This window comes from Bos javanicus, chromosome 19 (assembly GCF_032452875.1).
Source record: "Bos javanicus breed banteng chromosome 19, ARS-OSU_banteng_1.0, whole genome shotgun sequence".
In the NCBI taxonomy this organism is placed as follows: domain Eukaryota; kingdom Metazoa; phylum Chordata; class Mammalia; order Artiodactyla; family Bovidae; genus Bos; species Bos javanicus.
This window is the reverse complement of record NC_083886.1, coordinates 63,263,799-63,279,868: the sequence shown is the minus strand read 5'-3', so window position 1 is coordinate 63,279,868 and position 16,070 is coordinate 63,263,799. Positions and strand designations below refer to the sequence as shown.

Sequence of the window (16,070 nt, the reverse complement as noted above, 5' to 3'; positions counted from 1 at the left end):
GGCTCATATGAAATCCTTCTTTAATGATGTGAGTGTATTGATGTCGTGAAGTTGAAGGTGTATGATGTTAGTTTTCTTAACATTGCCTTCTCTCCAACCACAAATTGACAGCTGAACCCGTTCTGTATTTTTGTTAGGCCCCAGCAAGTGTATTTCTAGGTGGGCTGAAACAGCACTGAGAAGCAGCGTCTGGATCACCATTAAATGTGACCCCCAAGTAGCTGTCGTAATAGCACCAGGGAAGCCTGGAGAGGAGAAGCGGAAATCTCTCCCTTCTTACCCCTGGAATTTTACACAGAAGCCAGTGTTGCTGCTGAAGGACAAGTTTGTGAAGTGCAGACTCTTCACAGTTGGCACAGTCTGTGGTTCAGGGTCTGTGGCCCTCCCTAGTCTGTGGTGCAGAGCTGTGACTTCATCCTGATGCAGCCTAAAACCCAAACCCCAGATGACGAGGGTTTGTTCTTTTGTGAAAGCTCTGCCAGTGTAGATAAGCAGCGCTGTGGTTTCCCCAGTCACCACTAGGTGGAGAGCTTGTCATCGCCTTTGTTCACCTTAGAGTCATCGCAGTTGATCCTCGTTCCTCACGGAAGCTGTATTTGCACATTTTGCAAACCTGCCTGCTCGCTGGGACGTGTCTGTACCCCCAGCTTAGCCCTTGCAGCACTGTCACGGCCACGCCCAGGCCAGAGCGGGGCGGAGGAGACGCTCTCCTGCCCGCCACATGCCCGGCCCGGGGCAGGCGGCACCCTGCCTCCTTTCAGACTTAGGTCTGTGATCCAGCGCCCTTCCTGTTGGTCTACTTAATGCCCTTTTTTTTTTTGGTGTTTTTGAGCTGCTCTGTTGGTTATTTCGCTGTTTAAAATGGCCCCAGAGGAGTTGTCAGCTTCTGGCTCGTGTTCTCGAGTGTGACTACCTTCTCTCAGGCGTGGGTTGCAGTGCTGTTGGCCACGAGCTCAGCATTCATGAAGCAACAGTAGTAGCTGAGGTGCTCACACACCCCACACACAGCAAAGGATCACGGGTTGGTTGGTGGGCAAAAGTGTAATGAGAGGCTCGGGGGAACCTGCGGCCCCATGTTTCTAATAGGAGCAAACAGCTGTCTCCCCGACTCACTGTCTCTGGTGACTCTGTCTACCATTTTTTGGTGGTGGCAGTTCAGTTGCTCAGTCGTGTCTGACTCTTTGCGACGCCATTCACTGCAGCACGCCAGGCTTCCCTGTCCTTCGCCATCTCCCAGAGTTTGCTCAAACTCACACCCATTGAGTTGGTGATGCCATCTAACCATCTCGTCCTCTGTCTAAACCACCACCAATAAGAGAAGCAGCTACACTTGTTACAGTCCTAAGCCCAGATGCCCTCCAGGTTTGGGGGAGGCTGAGCTCCTCCAGACCTCTCCCTCCACCAGCTCACAATCTGTCTGTTCCCTTTCATGTTTTCACTTTGCCATTGGTAATGACAGGAGAACACAGAAGGTTCTTACAAAGACAAGAGTTTTCTAGTCATGGATGTGTGGGAAGAACCTGATAGTCCCAAGACTGGGGTCTTCTGTTTTATGGTGTTTTTGACAAATAGTGGAGTCTTGATGTTATTGAAAGAATAATGGTGTGTTTAGGACAGCTGAGTCGGGGCACCTAGGCACTGGGCACACGGGTCTCACTCGGTTCTGTTACTCTGAGTTTGTGAAGGAGGCCAGCGTCTATTATCGCGGCCACCTGAACACAAGAGGCTGGCCTGACGTGGAGCTGGGCTTAACCTGCCTGGGGCTCTGCCATTTGGGTGTTGAGACCGTCGGTTCTGTCCTCGGCCGCCCCTGCCTGCGTGTTTCCGGGCTGTCCCTCCGTGTGTCATTACCTGGTTCCCCCCACTCCAGAAGGAGACATTGGCTCAGAGCAGGAGAAGTGGGAGGTGGGTGCCCCAGGGGCAGGGAGACGCCTCAGTGACGCAGGCCTCTGGGGTTAAGGTCCCTCTACTGAAGACTGATTTTTGTTGTAAAGTCAACAAACAACAGCTTCACAAGCTGGGTGCATTTTTGTGTTCGGTGGAAGAAACACTTTGGCACAGCTGTGACCCCCTAGGTTGTGTGATTTTAGTTCACCTCTCTGAGCCCCTCAGTTCCTTGGCAGTCAGGATGAGGTGGGGATTGTCTATGTGGCGGGAGCTCGGGGAGCGGCCGTGGTGTCTGCACCTTGGGGCGTGGCAGTGGGGGCCCCGGGGGGCCGGAAGCCCGTCTAGAGTGTGTCCCCTGGGGCCGTCCCTGGGCGCACCCCCGAGGTCCTGGATGAAGTCCAGAGAGGTGCTGACCTGGGACCCGCCTCAGCCTCAGTCTTACCCCGCTCATCACGAGCATCTGAGCCTCTGGCCTTCACCAGAAAAGCCGACCTACGACAGCAGCGCTTGTCACCTGCTGACCGATCAGCGTGAGTCCACTCCCGTCGCGTGTGCTGTCACGGGCTGCGGAGTGAGCGAGAAAACGTCCTATTCAGACGCAAGCAGGTCAGCAGAGACAAGGCTGGCGAGACAGTAAGTCCCAAAAACGGCTGGAGGCTTAGGAAGTAAAGTGGACTGAGCCCTGTCTGAGCGGGTGGCGGAGGGGAGGGCATCTAGAGCGTCAGACTGCTCCGGGCAGCCCGCTGCCCTCGGGGACTGGCGGGGGCACTGCCAGGTCTCACAGGAGCCTGCACTGGTTGGCAGGCCGGGTGGGCCCCGGCTGCCCTCAGGGACTGGCGGGGGCACTGCCAGGTCTCACGGGAGCCAGCACTGGTTGGTGGGCCGGGTGGGCCCCGGCTGCCCTGTTCCAGGCCGGGCTCGTGCCCCTGCCGGATTGGCCTTGTGTTGTCCCACTGCAGGACCCCCTCGCTTTGCCTTTTGTAGCTACTGACGCCAGTCCCGACATCCTTGATGCCAGTTCAGTCAGTGTTTACTCTGAGATGGAAACATCCTTTTCGGATACCCTGAGCAGATCCCTCTGTTTACCTCTTGTGATACACATCTGAGAGATCACAGGGGACGGCTGTGTTGAGACGGGGCCACAGTGATTGGCGCGTGAATAGAGTGAAGTGCACTTTAAACCAGCTGGAGAGTCACCATGAGTAGTTTCTTTCTTTGTCTGCTTGTGAGACACCAGATGTTTCTGTGTGGATCAGGAACCTCCTTGTGGCCATAATAAACACCTGGAGGAGTCCATCCGATGTCCTGCCATTTTATTTGTGACAGTTAATGCTGTCCTGGGAGCCGGGCTTCCAGGCCAGACCCGTGTCCAGGTTGCCAGTGGGCTCAGCAGGTGTCTGTGGCCTCGATGGAGCAGAGCTTCCCAGGGGAGGGGAGCCAGGCCAGTGCTCTGAGGAGGGAGGCTCGCTGGGTCACACTTCCGCTCTTTCAGAATCATCCCCTCGCCCTGCCTGCCTCGTGAGCTCCTGACCCAGGCCCCAGCCTGGACAGGGGCCCTGGGGAAGCGGTGGTCCACACTCAGAGTCCACCGCGGCTCTGGTCCACTTTCCGGGGTGTGCCTCCTCCGGCCCCTAGCTCGTCGAGTTAGCCCGGCTGGAGTCTGGGGCCCACTGTCCCACAGGGCCGTCGGCCACCACACTCTGCTCCCCGTGGGCCTCAATGCAGTCCTGCACAGTCCTGAGGACGGTCTGCAGCCTGCGGTCCAGGGCGAGGAGGTGGGGCTCCGTGAGCACGGGGCTGAGCTGGTCCTCCAGCAGCGATTCGCGCATCACGTCGCTGAGCCTGTAGTCGGCCTGGGCCAGCAGCTGCAGGTGGAGGAGCGTCTTCCTCTTTATCCTGGAGGACAGAGTCAAAAAACCCAGTTAGTAACAGTAAAGGGAGAAGCTTCCCGAACTTCCTTCTCTCCCCACTACCCATTCTGGGGGGCTCATGCTGCAGAGCTGTCTCCTCCCCCAGCGCCTTCTTGAGCACTCTTGAATGACACCCGGTAAGAAGGGACTGGATGGGGTGGCGGTTAGCGCCCTGCGGTCCTTGCCCAGTGGTCTGCCGAGCCGTCCGGACTCTCAACTGTGGCACCCCAGGCATCCGGGGCTTCTTGGGGGATCCAAGCAAGTGCTGAGTGAGAGCTTTCCCAGGAAATTTGAAGCCAACGTGAGAAGCCCCCAGTAGGTGAGACGGCGCGGGTGCCAGCCTTCTCAAAGGCCGTGGGCACTGCTGGCCCCACCTTGCTTCCGCTCAGCTCTATGGTTCTGATTTCTCTGTATCAGATTCTGAAATGGGGTTAGGCCAACCTTTAGGATTCCGATCTCTCTTACGTGGGGCTGTGACTTGGACTCACATGTAAGCAACTTAAGCGCCTAGCCTCGATCACACACAACCCCTGCCTTTCTTGCTCAGGAGGTGGGTGGCAGGGAGGGGGATACGTGTAAGTCACCCCAGGAAGTGGAGGAAGAAAGTTCAGGCTCCAGCAGGGAACGGAGACACTTTTGCTCCCCGTGAGCCACATGTTTCTGTTCAGCCTTGGACGCTGCTGCCCAGCAGGTGTGTGGTCCTGGCCGGCCTGCTAACGCGCCAGCCAGGCTGGAGGCGGTCAGGGATGCTGTGGAGACGTGCTGACCAGATGGAGGCCTGGGGGCTTCCTCTCTTCCGACAAGCGCTTATAGGACTTGAGTCAGGATTCTGCTTAGACGGTGACAGGAGAGCGGTATTTACAAGCTACGTGAGCCGGGACACAGCAGAGGCCACCAGGCTTGGCGAGAGTGAGCGCATGCTTATCTGCGTGGCTTAAGGATGCAGGCAGGCGGCTGAGAGGTCTGAAAGCCCAGGCCCTAAGTCTCCCTCTGCGGGGGCAATTCTGCAGTTAAGGGACAGGAGATACCCAGCTTCCTGTCGTCCGCCCGCTCATGTCCTAGAGCAGCGGAAATGGGTGGAGCCCTGCAGAGCCCTGTGGGCACCGGAGCTGCCCCGAAGGGGACGCTCGCTCACCGGCAGCACTGGAAGAGCGGCGCCAGGATGGAGACCTCGTCGTGGGAGTGCCGGCCGAACCTGCGGGGGAGACAGACAGAGGGCGCTCGTGGGGCGGAGCCGCCCCCGCCCCCTCCCCCGCGTCCCCCACCCTGCCCCCGCCCGCCCTCGCTGCGCGGCCCATGGACCCGGCTCCGCGTGCACGCCGGGCTCGAGGCCGCTGCCCCTCCCGCCCCTCTCCTCCTCAGGTCACACAAGCCTCCTCCAGAGAAGGCAAAAATGGCGCCCATTTGTCCCTGTATCCACCAGCCCGAGGGTGGAGGCTGACAGGAGGAGAGGGGCGCTCTGCGGCCAGCGGTGAACGCGGAGGGAGAGGGGGAGAGGGCCGCAGGCCGCCGCCTCAGCAAAGACGAGCCAAGGCAGGGCTTCCCTGCTGGCGCAGCAGGTAAGCGTCCGTCTGGCAACGCACAGGGCGCGGGGCCCATGCCTGGTCTGGGGAGATCCGCGTGCCGGGGAGCAGCTAAGGCCAGGTGCCACAGCTACTGAGCTAAGCCTGGGCCCCGGAGCCCGGGAGCCACGACCACTGAGCGCGGTGCTCTAGAGCCCATTAAAGATGGCACCACAGTGAGCAGCCCCGCTCTCCACACTAGAGAAAAGCCGTCACAGCAACAAAGAACCAGCAGCGGCGAAAAAGAAAAAAGAGCAAAGGCTAAGGAGCCAGGAGGGTCGGGAGCCTGGACGTGACCACGGAGGTCCCGCGGGGTGGGGGCGTGGGGCGTGCTCACCCCCGGGCGTTGTCCAGGTGGATCAGGAACCCGTCCTCCCCGAACTTGGTGAACATCTCGTAGTGGTGCCGGTCCATGTTTCCTGTGGAGGAGGCGAGGCGCTGGGGCCAGGCCAGGGCCTGTGGACACGGCGCCCGCCTCCCAGCTCCCTCTGGGGCCGAGGCTGCACCCGCCCGAGCCTCTCTCCCGGGGCCATCCCGCCGCCCCAGCCCACTGGGGTCCTAATACCTGCCTGGAAGGTTGGCCCTCCTTGCCCAGTGCCCGCACTGGGTCTGGCTCCCTGCCTTTCCAGAAGCTCACCGGCCCCCAGGGCGGAGGCCTGCACCCCTGCCCTTCTCCCGAGCCTGCCCATCCCCCGGGGGCTTCCATGGTAGATGGCAGGTCCCTTCCCTGGCTCCTCCCACTGCTGCACTTCCTACCTTCGCCCCACATTGCCACTGTGAAGGGGACGACTTCCATCCCCGCCCGGCCTCGGGTGGGTCTGCCCCTCCAGATGGGACAACCATTCACTCCTGTGGGAGGGTCACAGGGGGTCCCCGGCGTCGCACCCACCGATCAGGAAGTCGAAGATGGCCATGTCGATGATGTTGAGCAGGCGGCTGCTGCTGTTGTGCGGGTACGCCTGCTTCACCGCCTCGCAGTAGAGGGGGTTGACCTCCCACCTGGGGGAGGAAAAGCCGGGGTGGAGGAGTCCGGCCTCACCTCCCCCACGTCCCTGCCTCCCCGCTCCTGCCCGGGCTGGGGCCCGTGGGGACCCCCAGGAGGACCTGGGTAAGGGCCCCCGGCAGCGGCTGACTCGCTGCGTGAGGAGGCTCCAGACCTTTCACAGTGACCGGCCCAGCGAGGTGCTGCACTGACCACGTGCCTGGGCCCGGCTTCCTCTGCAGCGCCCTCCAACGGCCTCTAGGCTGCTGCTCTCTTGTCTCCCGAGCCATCTGCAGCCCCCGCCAGCCACCCTCTGCCACTCTCTGTGCACCAGAAGGCCCCCAGGTCCCTTTCATCTGGGGGGCTCCCCCTCAGCCTTCACGAGTCCCTAAGGATCTTCCACGGCCCCCAGAAGTCCTGCCTGTTCCCTCCTCTTCCCACCACGGCTGGAAGTCTGGAGGGATGAACCCATTCATCCAGTCGGCTCGTTCACTAAGCACCTGCTCTGTGCCCGGCCAGGCCCTAGGAACAACCACCTTGGGGAGCCCGGGTCCCCCATGGGCATCTGTGCCTTCTCACAGCCTGGCTGCCCTCTGCCCCCACGCTGGACCGGGGGGCTTCTCGAAGGAAGACCCCGGGCTGTCCTTTCGGTCTCCCCGGGCATCCAGCACGGGGTAGACAGGGGGCTTTTTATAACCATCCGTGAACTAAAGGGACGGCAGTGACACCTGCAGGCACATGGGGTGAGGCGGAGGGGCGGAGACAGCGGTGGGCCTCCCGAGGCCAGGTGAGCGCCCTTGGTCCCAGGACCCACTCACTCCTCTCTCCCGGCCAGCGAGTAGGAGCGGATCCAGGGGCTGGGCATGGAGAACCTCGGGGCCAGGTTGAGGGACGGCAGGAAGGCGGACAGGGAGCCCTCCAGCAGGTGCGGGCTGCCGCACACGGCGTACTCCGTCTTGCACATGTACGGACACTTGGCGAAGAAACACACGTTGTTCGCTGGAGGGCGGAGGAGGAGAGGACAGTCAGAGGAGGAGCAGGCACCATCCTCCTGCCCCAGGGATCCCTGAACTCGTGTCTCGGGAAAAGGCAGGAGGAGAAGACATGGCCTCTGCCATCTGTGGGGGATACCACAGACTCGCGCATCCTGGGAACCACCTCTCAACTGTCGGAGTCGAGACTTGTGGGCCCAGCCTACTGCATCATGCCCACACTAGCGGGGGCTTCCCTGGTGGCTCAGCTGGTAGAGTCTACCTGCGGTGCGGGAGACTGGGTTCCATCCCTGGGTCAGGAAGATCCCCTGGAGAAGGGAATGGCAACCCACTCCAGATTCTTGCCTGGAGAATCCCATGGACAGAGGAGCCTCGGACATGACTGAGTGACTGACACTCGCAGTCTCTTTTTGCTTTCTGTCTGGACACGTGACATCTGCCTCCGGGGCTGCCGGCATCAGAGTTCAGGGCCCGCACGGGCACCTGGCACCCAGCCGTCTCGGTCCACAGGTCACTGAGTGTGACTGTCTGGAGGCCCACATCTGCAGGTGGCAGGCAGCCACCCAGGAACAGGGGACCGCTGGCAGGAGATCAGACCGTACGACAGCCCACGCTCTCAGACCCAGAGAAACGCTCTTGCCAGAAGCCCACCTGGAGAGACAAAGAAGACGCTCTGCAGGATTTCATTCCTGGTCACCTCCAGGATCTCCCTGGTGACGTTGACCAGCCTGCCCACGGTTGGCGGCACCCGCCGGAAGTCCAGAATCCTGAAAGAGACGGAGGCCTGTTGAGGTCTGAGGGATGACCGCCTGAAAGAAGTGGCCTCCACTAGAAACGGACCTGCTGAGAACTCCCCAGCGGTGCAGTGGTCAGGACTCTGTGCTTCCACTGCAGGGGGCACAGGTTCTATCCCTGGTTGGGGAACTAAGATCCCACCAGCTCCCAGGCACAGCCAAAAAAAATAAAGAAATGGATGGGCCTTCCTGACTGCACCCAGTGGAGGGTGGGGGTTTCAGTGTCCAAGGCAAGCGTGCACCCCAGGGGCTGGGGGCGTGGGGAAGGACTCTATCCCATCAGCCCTTCCGGGCAAACCCCAGCATGACCCCGTGCTTGGCTCAGAGCTCCTCACGCTCGTGTGCACATGAGTCACCCCCAATCCTGTTCAGATGCGCCTCTGAGTCAGCGGGGCCAGGCTGAGGCTGGGATTCTGTGTTTCTGGAAAGTTCCAGGGAGGGGACTGGGGTGCTGGGCTGCCAGTCCCCAGACCACACCTCAGCCAGGAATGATGGGCAGGCAGGGGGCTGGGAAGTTCGGGAATGCGCTTTCGCCTTTTCACAGGCCAGGAGGCACTATGGGGAAGTGGCAGGGGGTGCATTCTCCCCACTCTTAGGTCAGGAGACTGAGCCACAGGCAGCCTGGCAGGGCTCCTTTCCTTACCAAGCACTCCTTGTTACATTAAAAGGCCTTGTGTTTTGTGATCCCCGGGGCTGATGGGTTGTATTGGGTTTGAAGGCATCACTGGGATCCACCAAGAAAGTCCGGCAGGAGGAATGGAGTGGGGAGGCGGGGGTGGGCGGGCTGGGGCGCCTCTCGCGACTGGCCTCTGCAGCCAGCACCACCTCCGTGGGGCCAGCGCTACCTGTCCAGGTGGAAAGCGGCGATCTCCGCGTTATGTCTCTGAAAGTCGATGAAATAGAAGAAGTCCTCGGGCGTCTCTTCATCTCGCTGCTGTCTGGAAGGAAGGGAGGAGTCAGGCCCTGGACTCAGTCCTCAGGCGGGAGCCTGGGAGCAGAGCTGTTACAGGCAACTGGCTGGAAAGAAGATGCGCATCTGTGCTTTCCTAGCTCGCACAGGGGAGGGGCCCCACGTAGGAGCGGCTGGAGGCCCCTCTGCTCTGCTGGACCTGCAAGTGGGAGGAGCCAGGCTGCTTGTAGGCCGCTGACCGTCCTGTAGCCCCCTGCCCCCTCCTCACCAGGCCTCCCACTCAAGCCGCTTTGATGACAGTGGCTGATTCTCTGAAAAGCCCAGTCGTTTAGAGTGAAGAAATGCACTTCCCTGCAGACACACGGAGGACGGGGTGTTGGCTAGCAGACCAGAGGTGGGGTAGACTCGGAGGCCGAGGACTGAGAGGCCGGGTCCGAGACAGAACCTTATAAAAGGAAAAGTGCCCCAGAGATGCGATTCAGCAGGATGGTCATTGGAAGAGCAGGAAAGTCCTGGGTGCATGGACCCACCGTCCGCACAGAGGCACCTCCACTGGGTCGTGAGACCGGCCCTGCCAGAGATGGGAGGGAGGCTGGCGTCGAGGATATTTGTTTATAAACATTAAGAAATCTCTACTGCATCGCTGAAAAGCATCCCCTGCCTGGTCGTGAGGAGCCGGCTGCTGGGTATATAAGCTCAGAAAGGCGTCTCCCACTAGTGCAGGGCGCCCTGCCTGCTGGCCCCGCGGTGACTGGCCTGGACGCCGATAATCATTTGAAGAGGGACGGTCTTGGAATAATTTTATAATCCACTGCGTGGGGCTGCACGGTGGCTGCAAGAGTGATGTCAGTGTCAACAAATGTCATTTTGTGGAAAGCCGTTAAGTAAGCAGCACCTGCCCGGGAACAGTGACGTGCGCTCTGCTGAAAAACAGCATCCTTGGAACTCCCCCCGCGCTCTAGTGGTTAAGACTTTGCCTTCCAAGGCAGGGGGTGTGGGCTCTGTCCCTGGTCCAGAGCGAGCTAGAATCCCACATGCTTGTGGCCAAAAAACCAAAACATGAAACAGAAGCGACATTGTAACAAATTCAATAACGACTTTAGAAAAGGTCCAAATAAAAGAAAACCTTCAAAAAACAAAACAAAACATAAAAGAAAATCACCAGCCAGTCCTGGAAACCACAGCAAGGGGCTGCCCAAAGTGGGGACTCTCAAGGGCACAGCCACTTTTGAAGTACAGGCTCCCAGGGCCAGGCCTGACCCTGGGCTACGCGTTAGCATCGCCCGATGCCCAGGTCTGAGGACCGTCTGTGTGTCCTGAGCTTGCTTTAATTCCTGAATTCTGTATGTAAGAATACACGCTCTGGGAGTTCCCTGATGGTCCAGTGGTTAGGACTGAACCCTTTCACTGCCATGACCCATGGGTTCAGTCCCTGGTTGGGAATCTAAGATCCCATAAGCCAACTGGGGAGGCTAAAAAAAAAAAAAAGTAAAGAAAAAATAAAAATTGAAAAAAGAATATACGGTCCTTCGGATGCCCTTCTGGATTTTCTGAATCATCATTTCATCTTTGCACGGCACATTGAGGCATGATTTTAAATTTGAAAATCATTTACTTCCCAAAGCCTGACTAGCGTGGATGTATTTATTACGGTTGTTGTTTCGTCGCTAAGTCGTGTCTGCCTCTTTGTGACCCCATGAACTGCAGCCCACCAGGCTTCCCTGTCCTTCACTGTCTCCCAGAGTTTGCTCAAACTCATGTGCATTGAACCAGTGATGCCATCCAGCCATCTCATCCTCTGTCATCCCCTTTTCCTCTTGCCCTCAATCTTTCCCAGCATCAGGGTCTTTTCCAATGAGTTGTATCTTCACATCAGGTGACCAAAGAACTGGAGCTTCAGCTGTAGCATCAGTCCTTCCAATGAATATTCAGGTTTCTTATTGTATGTACTGTATTATGGGCTTTCCAGGTGGCTCAGATGGTAAAGAGTCTGCCTGCAATGCAGGAGATGTGGGCTTGATCCCTGGGTTGGGAAGATCCCCTGGAGAAGGAAATGGCAACCCATTCCAGTATTCCTGCCTGGAGAATCCCATGGACAGAGGAGCCTGGCGGGATACAGACCGTGGGGTTGCAAAGAGTCTGACATGACTGAGTGAATAAGACTTTCACTTCTGTACTGTATTATATTACATTAAAAAAATAATCTCTGTGGTCATCATTTATATTACCCAAAGATAAATTTCTACTTTCCTTTTATAAAAAGGGACAAATTCTGTCTACATTGCTTAATAGAAAAAAAATGCATGCTTTTTCAAGAAGTACATTTTAAAATGATACTCTGGCTTGGGACTAAGCTTTATAAAATGAAGATTAAATTTTTATTATGGCTGCCACAGCTGGGCGTGGGGGTGCAGAAAGCAGTCACCTACCTCATCGGTTTGAACATGGCCTTCCCGAAGTCTGAGAACCTTAGAACCAGTTTGAGGTGGACGCCACTGGGTTTCACGACTGCACGGGAATAATGAGGGGTTAACGGTGCTTCTGGGCCCAGGCTCGGGCTGCGGCCCTTCTTCATCCCACAAACCCAGCCCGTTTCTTCTCTTCTCTCTCACTTGAGACACTAAAGACTAGAATTTGCTCTCAAAGCCTGCGGAGTAAAGTCCGGTCAGGTTATGGAGAGTGTCCAGGGACTCGAGGTAAGACTTTTACTGCTGTTATCGGAAAGGGGCACACAGCGCAGGTTTCCCCAGAGGGACACTCTCTGAAAATCCCAAAAGGACATTTTCCTGAGAAGAGCTGACCTCTTCCTCTCTGCTTCAGCCTTGCCTTAGAGACTCTGAACCTGCCGCCTGTCACGTCGCACTGGACTTGTGACCAACATCTCTTCCTAGTAAGACTGGACACCCAGGCGGTGATGGGGCCTCGTGACACCTGAGGGGCCCCTGCGAGACCCTGCCGGCGCGTGCTGCCTCCTGACTCCCTAACCCTAACCCTGACTCCCCTGGCCCTGCCCCTCACCTTTGCCTTCCAACAAACAGCGGATGGCAGGGGCGAAAGTAAAGAACAGGGAAGCCCCAGGCCCTACAATCTTGTGTCTTTTAAGCCTTTGACAAGTTAGGACACACGGACATTTCTGACGTGTGTTCAGTTCACTGAGGCCAATGGAGGAGGTTCCTGGACCGATGGTGACTGGCTGTGGCCTCAGTGTCTGTGAACGTCTGAACCCCAGTACAGAGCACCCCCTCCCAAGGACTGCACCCCAGGCCCATCTTTGGCCTGCATGAATCTTCACCCCAGGGAGTCAGCTTGGCTGCGTGAGACGCTGTAGGGTTTCTGCCATGCTGACGCCTGGGCCTCCTCCCCCAGGCCACTGACCACCCCTCCCCCCCCGGGTCACTGTCACTTGTCGCCGGGTTGACAGACACTTCCCTGCCCCACGGCTTCCTAACTCTGAAAATGTACTCCAGTCCCTCGAGGATTTTGTGAGAACCCAGATTCTGATTCAGAAAATCAGAGTGGAGACCAAGACTCCGCTTTTCTAATCAGCTCCTCGACCCCGCGACAACTCTGGGTGGGGGCCGCAGGCCGCCCGACTGGGCCCACCTTCCCTTCTGTGCGAGTGCGGAGAGGAGGCAGGGGGCTCATGCCCCTCCGCTCGCTACCTGGTCCCCTGGGGAGGCCTGTGGGACCTCCAGGTTGCCGCCAGGTACCGGGTTCCCAGGGTAAGGGGGTGGGGAAGGGGCGGAGCCACGGCTAGGGAGGAACCAGAGATGAGGCGGGGCCGGGGACGGAGTGGGGCGGGGTCAAGATTAGGGGCGGGGCCACAGCTAGGGAGGAACCAGAGATGAGGCGGGGCCGGGGCCAGAGGTGGGGTGGGGTCAAGACTAGGGGCGGGGCCATGGCTAGGGAGGAACCAGGGATGAGGCGGGGCCAGGGGCGGGGCGGGGCCAAGGCCAGGGGCGGGGCCAGGCCACTTACTCTGGGAGCAATCGCAGGCTCCAAGCAGGGCCTTCTCGTCCTGACTGTAATCTGCAAAAAGGATGAGAAGGCCTGTGAGGACATCAACTCTAGTTCAGACATCAGAGGAGGGAGAGTGGGAGGCGGCCTGGGGCCCTTGACTGTTCCATAGGGAGTCTCCCCGAGCCCCATTTGGGGCTGCAATCTCCCACCCTGCTCCATCCTGACCTCGTGCTCCCTGGCCCTTCAATGGACATTCCAGCTACGCCTGTTGGGGAAACCGATGCTGTTAATAGTTTGGAGTCTGCAAATCCCTCAGTGTGTCCCTTAGGCTGGCGTACTGCTTGTGACCTGAGACAGCAGGCCACCACTGGGTCCTCGGCCAGGCTGCCTAAGCTTTCTGAGGCTTAGTGTTCCCATCTGTGAAACAGCAATGACATTGTCTATACTCAGTGGTCCCCAGCTTTTTGGCACCAGGAACCAATTTCGTGGAAGACAATTTTTCTACCCACCTAGGGGTGTCGGGGGGGATAGTTTCAGGACGATTCAAGCGTGTTATACTTATTGTGCCCTTTATTTCTAATCTAATGCCACTGTTGATTAGGCAGGAGGTACCAATTAGTGGCCAGGAGGTTGGGGACCCCTGGTCTACATCATAAGATCACTGTATGAGAGACAGTGGCCAGACTGGAAAGGCGAACAGGATCAACAGTGACATCACCTTTTTAGGTACAGACACCTCCTGTGCCTCCCTTATGAGATCATGGCCATAAGAGCTCTTTCAAAGGTTAAAAGATCAATGTTTGTGTTTTTCTTCTTATTTCTCTGTTGAGTGTCAGAATCAGCCCTCTACTGTTTCACCCTGGAGCCCAGCCTGAGGTGGTTTCCCAGCCTCTCGGGGAGAAAGTCTCCCTGCTGGTCTGTGACGCTCACCAGCGCTGATGGTGGGAAAGTGCCTCATGTCCTGGAGGAGTTTGCTGACGACGGGGCTGGACCGGGGGTACAGGCCGTGGCGGTTGATCCCCAGGTGGAACTGGACCCAGCTGGCCTCCTGGCGGAGCTGCACTGGGGGTTCCGGGGATGTGAGGTTCAGCTGCTCTTTGTACATCTTGCGTCGTCTGAAAGCGTGAAGAGTGTTTCTTCAGTTTTGGGGAAAGAGAATGCAAAGGCCTGCAGGAGCGCCGCATCTGGACGCTCCATCCGTTCTTTCGTTCCTTCAGCAAGATCACGAGGCATCTAATATACACGAGGCTCGATATGAGCTTAGCTACTGTGGGGGGGCACAGCGGCCACCAGACTCCCTGCCCTCAGAGCGCTTACAATCCAGTGAGTGAAACGGCCCGACAGGTCCACAGTGCCACACGCACATACACAAGCACCTAACCACAGACACTGACAAATGCTGTGAGGGACATGGGTGTGGTTGAGAGTAAATTTAGGGGCCTCATACAATCTGGTATCTCTGGGAGTGATCCTGGGCCTCTTCCTGGACTTTGCCACGAAAAAGTCTATATTTTATATTTCCCAGTGATTTCTTGACCTTAGGAGGCAGGAGATAGGAGAGAGAAGGTAATTGGTGACAACGAAAAGGATGAGGATCAGGGTCAGTACGGAGAGCTGGAAGCTGAGTTAGATTAATTAGTATGTCCTATAAGATAAGAAGAATTAATTAGCCATGTACAGATTGTTCTGCTCAGGAAATTTTCTGCCAGCACAAAAAAAGCAAAGTGAAAAACAGCACCACTGCAGTGCAGAGGCTCAGAGTCTCGTCTGGGAGACGAGTTGCGTGTCTGTGAAATATTCAGAGCAAATGTGAGGCAGTTGTAGATCAACTGCTAGACACATGTTCAGACTAAAACGTCTTGACCTGCTGGGGAAGGGACAGGCGGCTGTGTGGCCAAGTGTCAGAGGAAGACCCAGGTGGGAGAAAGTGGACTTCAGGGGGTTCACATGGGTGGCGTTTGGACTGAAGAGGAGACGTGCTCTGGGACTGGGGACAAGGTGCACACAACTACAAGAGGCAGGCAAGGGACAGGCGTACCTGAGGATCGGGGAGGAAAGGTGGATAAACAGATGGGTGCGTGGGAAGATGGAGCCCTTCAGATTGGAAGGCAAGGCAAGGCGGTACCGGTCATCTGGCGAGTTAAGTGACGGTGAGGGTCATGTGGGTTGATGGGGCAGGATTTGGGTGTCCTGCTACATCCTTATTTCTCTTGGGAGTGATCTGAAAGACCCTTGAACTTAGTGCCTTGTTCCACTTACAACATTCCTACCAAGGTGTTGTCTATTTTGTACTTGGTCAGCTCCTGTGAAGGGGGTGTACAACACCCAGAGTTGTTGTTCAGTTGCTCAGTCGTGTCTGACTCTTTGCGGCCCCATGGACTGCAGCCCCCCAGGTCTCCCTGTCCTTCACCATCTCTCGGAGCTTGCTCACATTCATGTCCATTGAATCAGTGACGCCATTCGATCATCTCCTCCCCTGTCACCCCTTCTCCTCCTGGGCTACACCCAGGAGTAGCCCAATCCATCAGGCTAGCTCTGTGAGAAAGCACTTTCCAAAACTGAGCCAAGATCTTTCCAGAGCTTCCCCCGCGGATCTTGGCTCTACCCCACGAGCTGATGCAGAATAGCTTCCTTCCCTATGTTGCAGCCTTCTGAATATCGGATGAGGGACCGCACGGGCCGGTCTCCAGGCTGACTTTCTGCATCCCGTTCACCTTCCCTGTAGGCCACAGTGCGCATCCGATTGTGACCTGGTCCTGGGGTCCCTGAGCTCCTGCTGCTGTCATCTGAAATGTGACCCGTTAAACTGCGGCAGCCCCTGATGTTTACCTGCTGGGCCACACCTGCCAGCTTTTGCTTACTTTATTCACATTCATCTGTATTTTATTCTGGTTCCCAAGGCTGCTCTGAGGCTAAAACTCTGGGACTGCTTAGCTCTGCCGGGAGCCTGGTGGGAAGGCTGCCCAGTCCTGAACTGCGTCAGGCTCCCTGAGGTCGGGCAGCTCAGAGAAGAAGTTCAGAGAAAGAGAGACAAGGATCGCGGCCAGACTGGACTGGGCAGGGGGGCGGGGTC

General features: G+C 57.6%; 1 protein-coding gene across 3 annotated transcripts in view; it reads right to left on the bottom strand.

Moving 5' to 3' along the window:
- Nucleotides 1–3,185: 3,185 nt before the first annotated feature.
- FAM20A (FAM20A golgi associated secretory pathway pseudokinase) overlaps nt 3,186–16,070 on the bottom strand; it is a 40,279-nt gene continuing 27,394 nt past the window's right edge. For all 3 annotated transcript variants that reach the window (XM_061393009.1, XM_061393010.1, XM_061393011.1), the window contains 10 exons: nt 13,928–14,112; nt 13,016–13,066; nt 11,467–11,545; nt 8,973–9,065; nt 7,985–8,100; nt 7,160–7,340; nt 6,249–6,358; nt 5,697–5,778; nt 4,933–4,992; nt 3,186–3,783 (listed from right to left, as the gene is read on the bottom strand). In XM_061393009.1, coding sequence (XP_061248993.1) covers nt 3,519–3,783; nt 4,933–4,992; nt 5,697–5,778; nt 6,249–6,358; nt 7,160–7,340; nt 7,985–8,100; nt 8,973–9,065; nt 11,467–11,545; nt 13,016–13,066; nt 13,928–14,112 — 1,222 coding nt within the window. In that variant the 3' untranslated portion in view covers nt 3,186–3,518. The remainder of the gene's footprint in view (nt 3,784–4,932; nt 4,993–5,696; nt 5,779–6,248; nt 6,359–7,159; nt 7,341–7,984; nt 8,101–8,972; nt 9,066–11,466; nt 11,546–13,015; nt 13,067–13,927; nt 14,113–16,070) is intronic.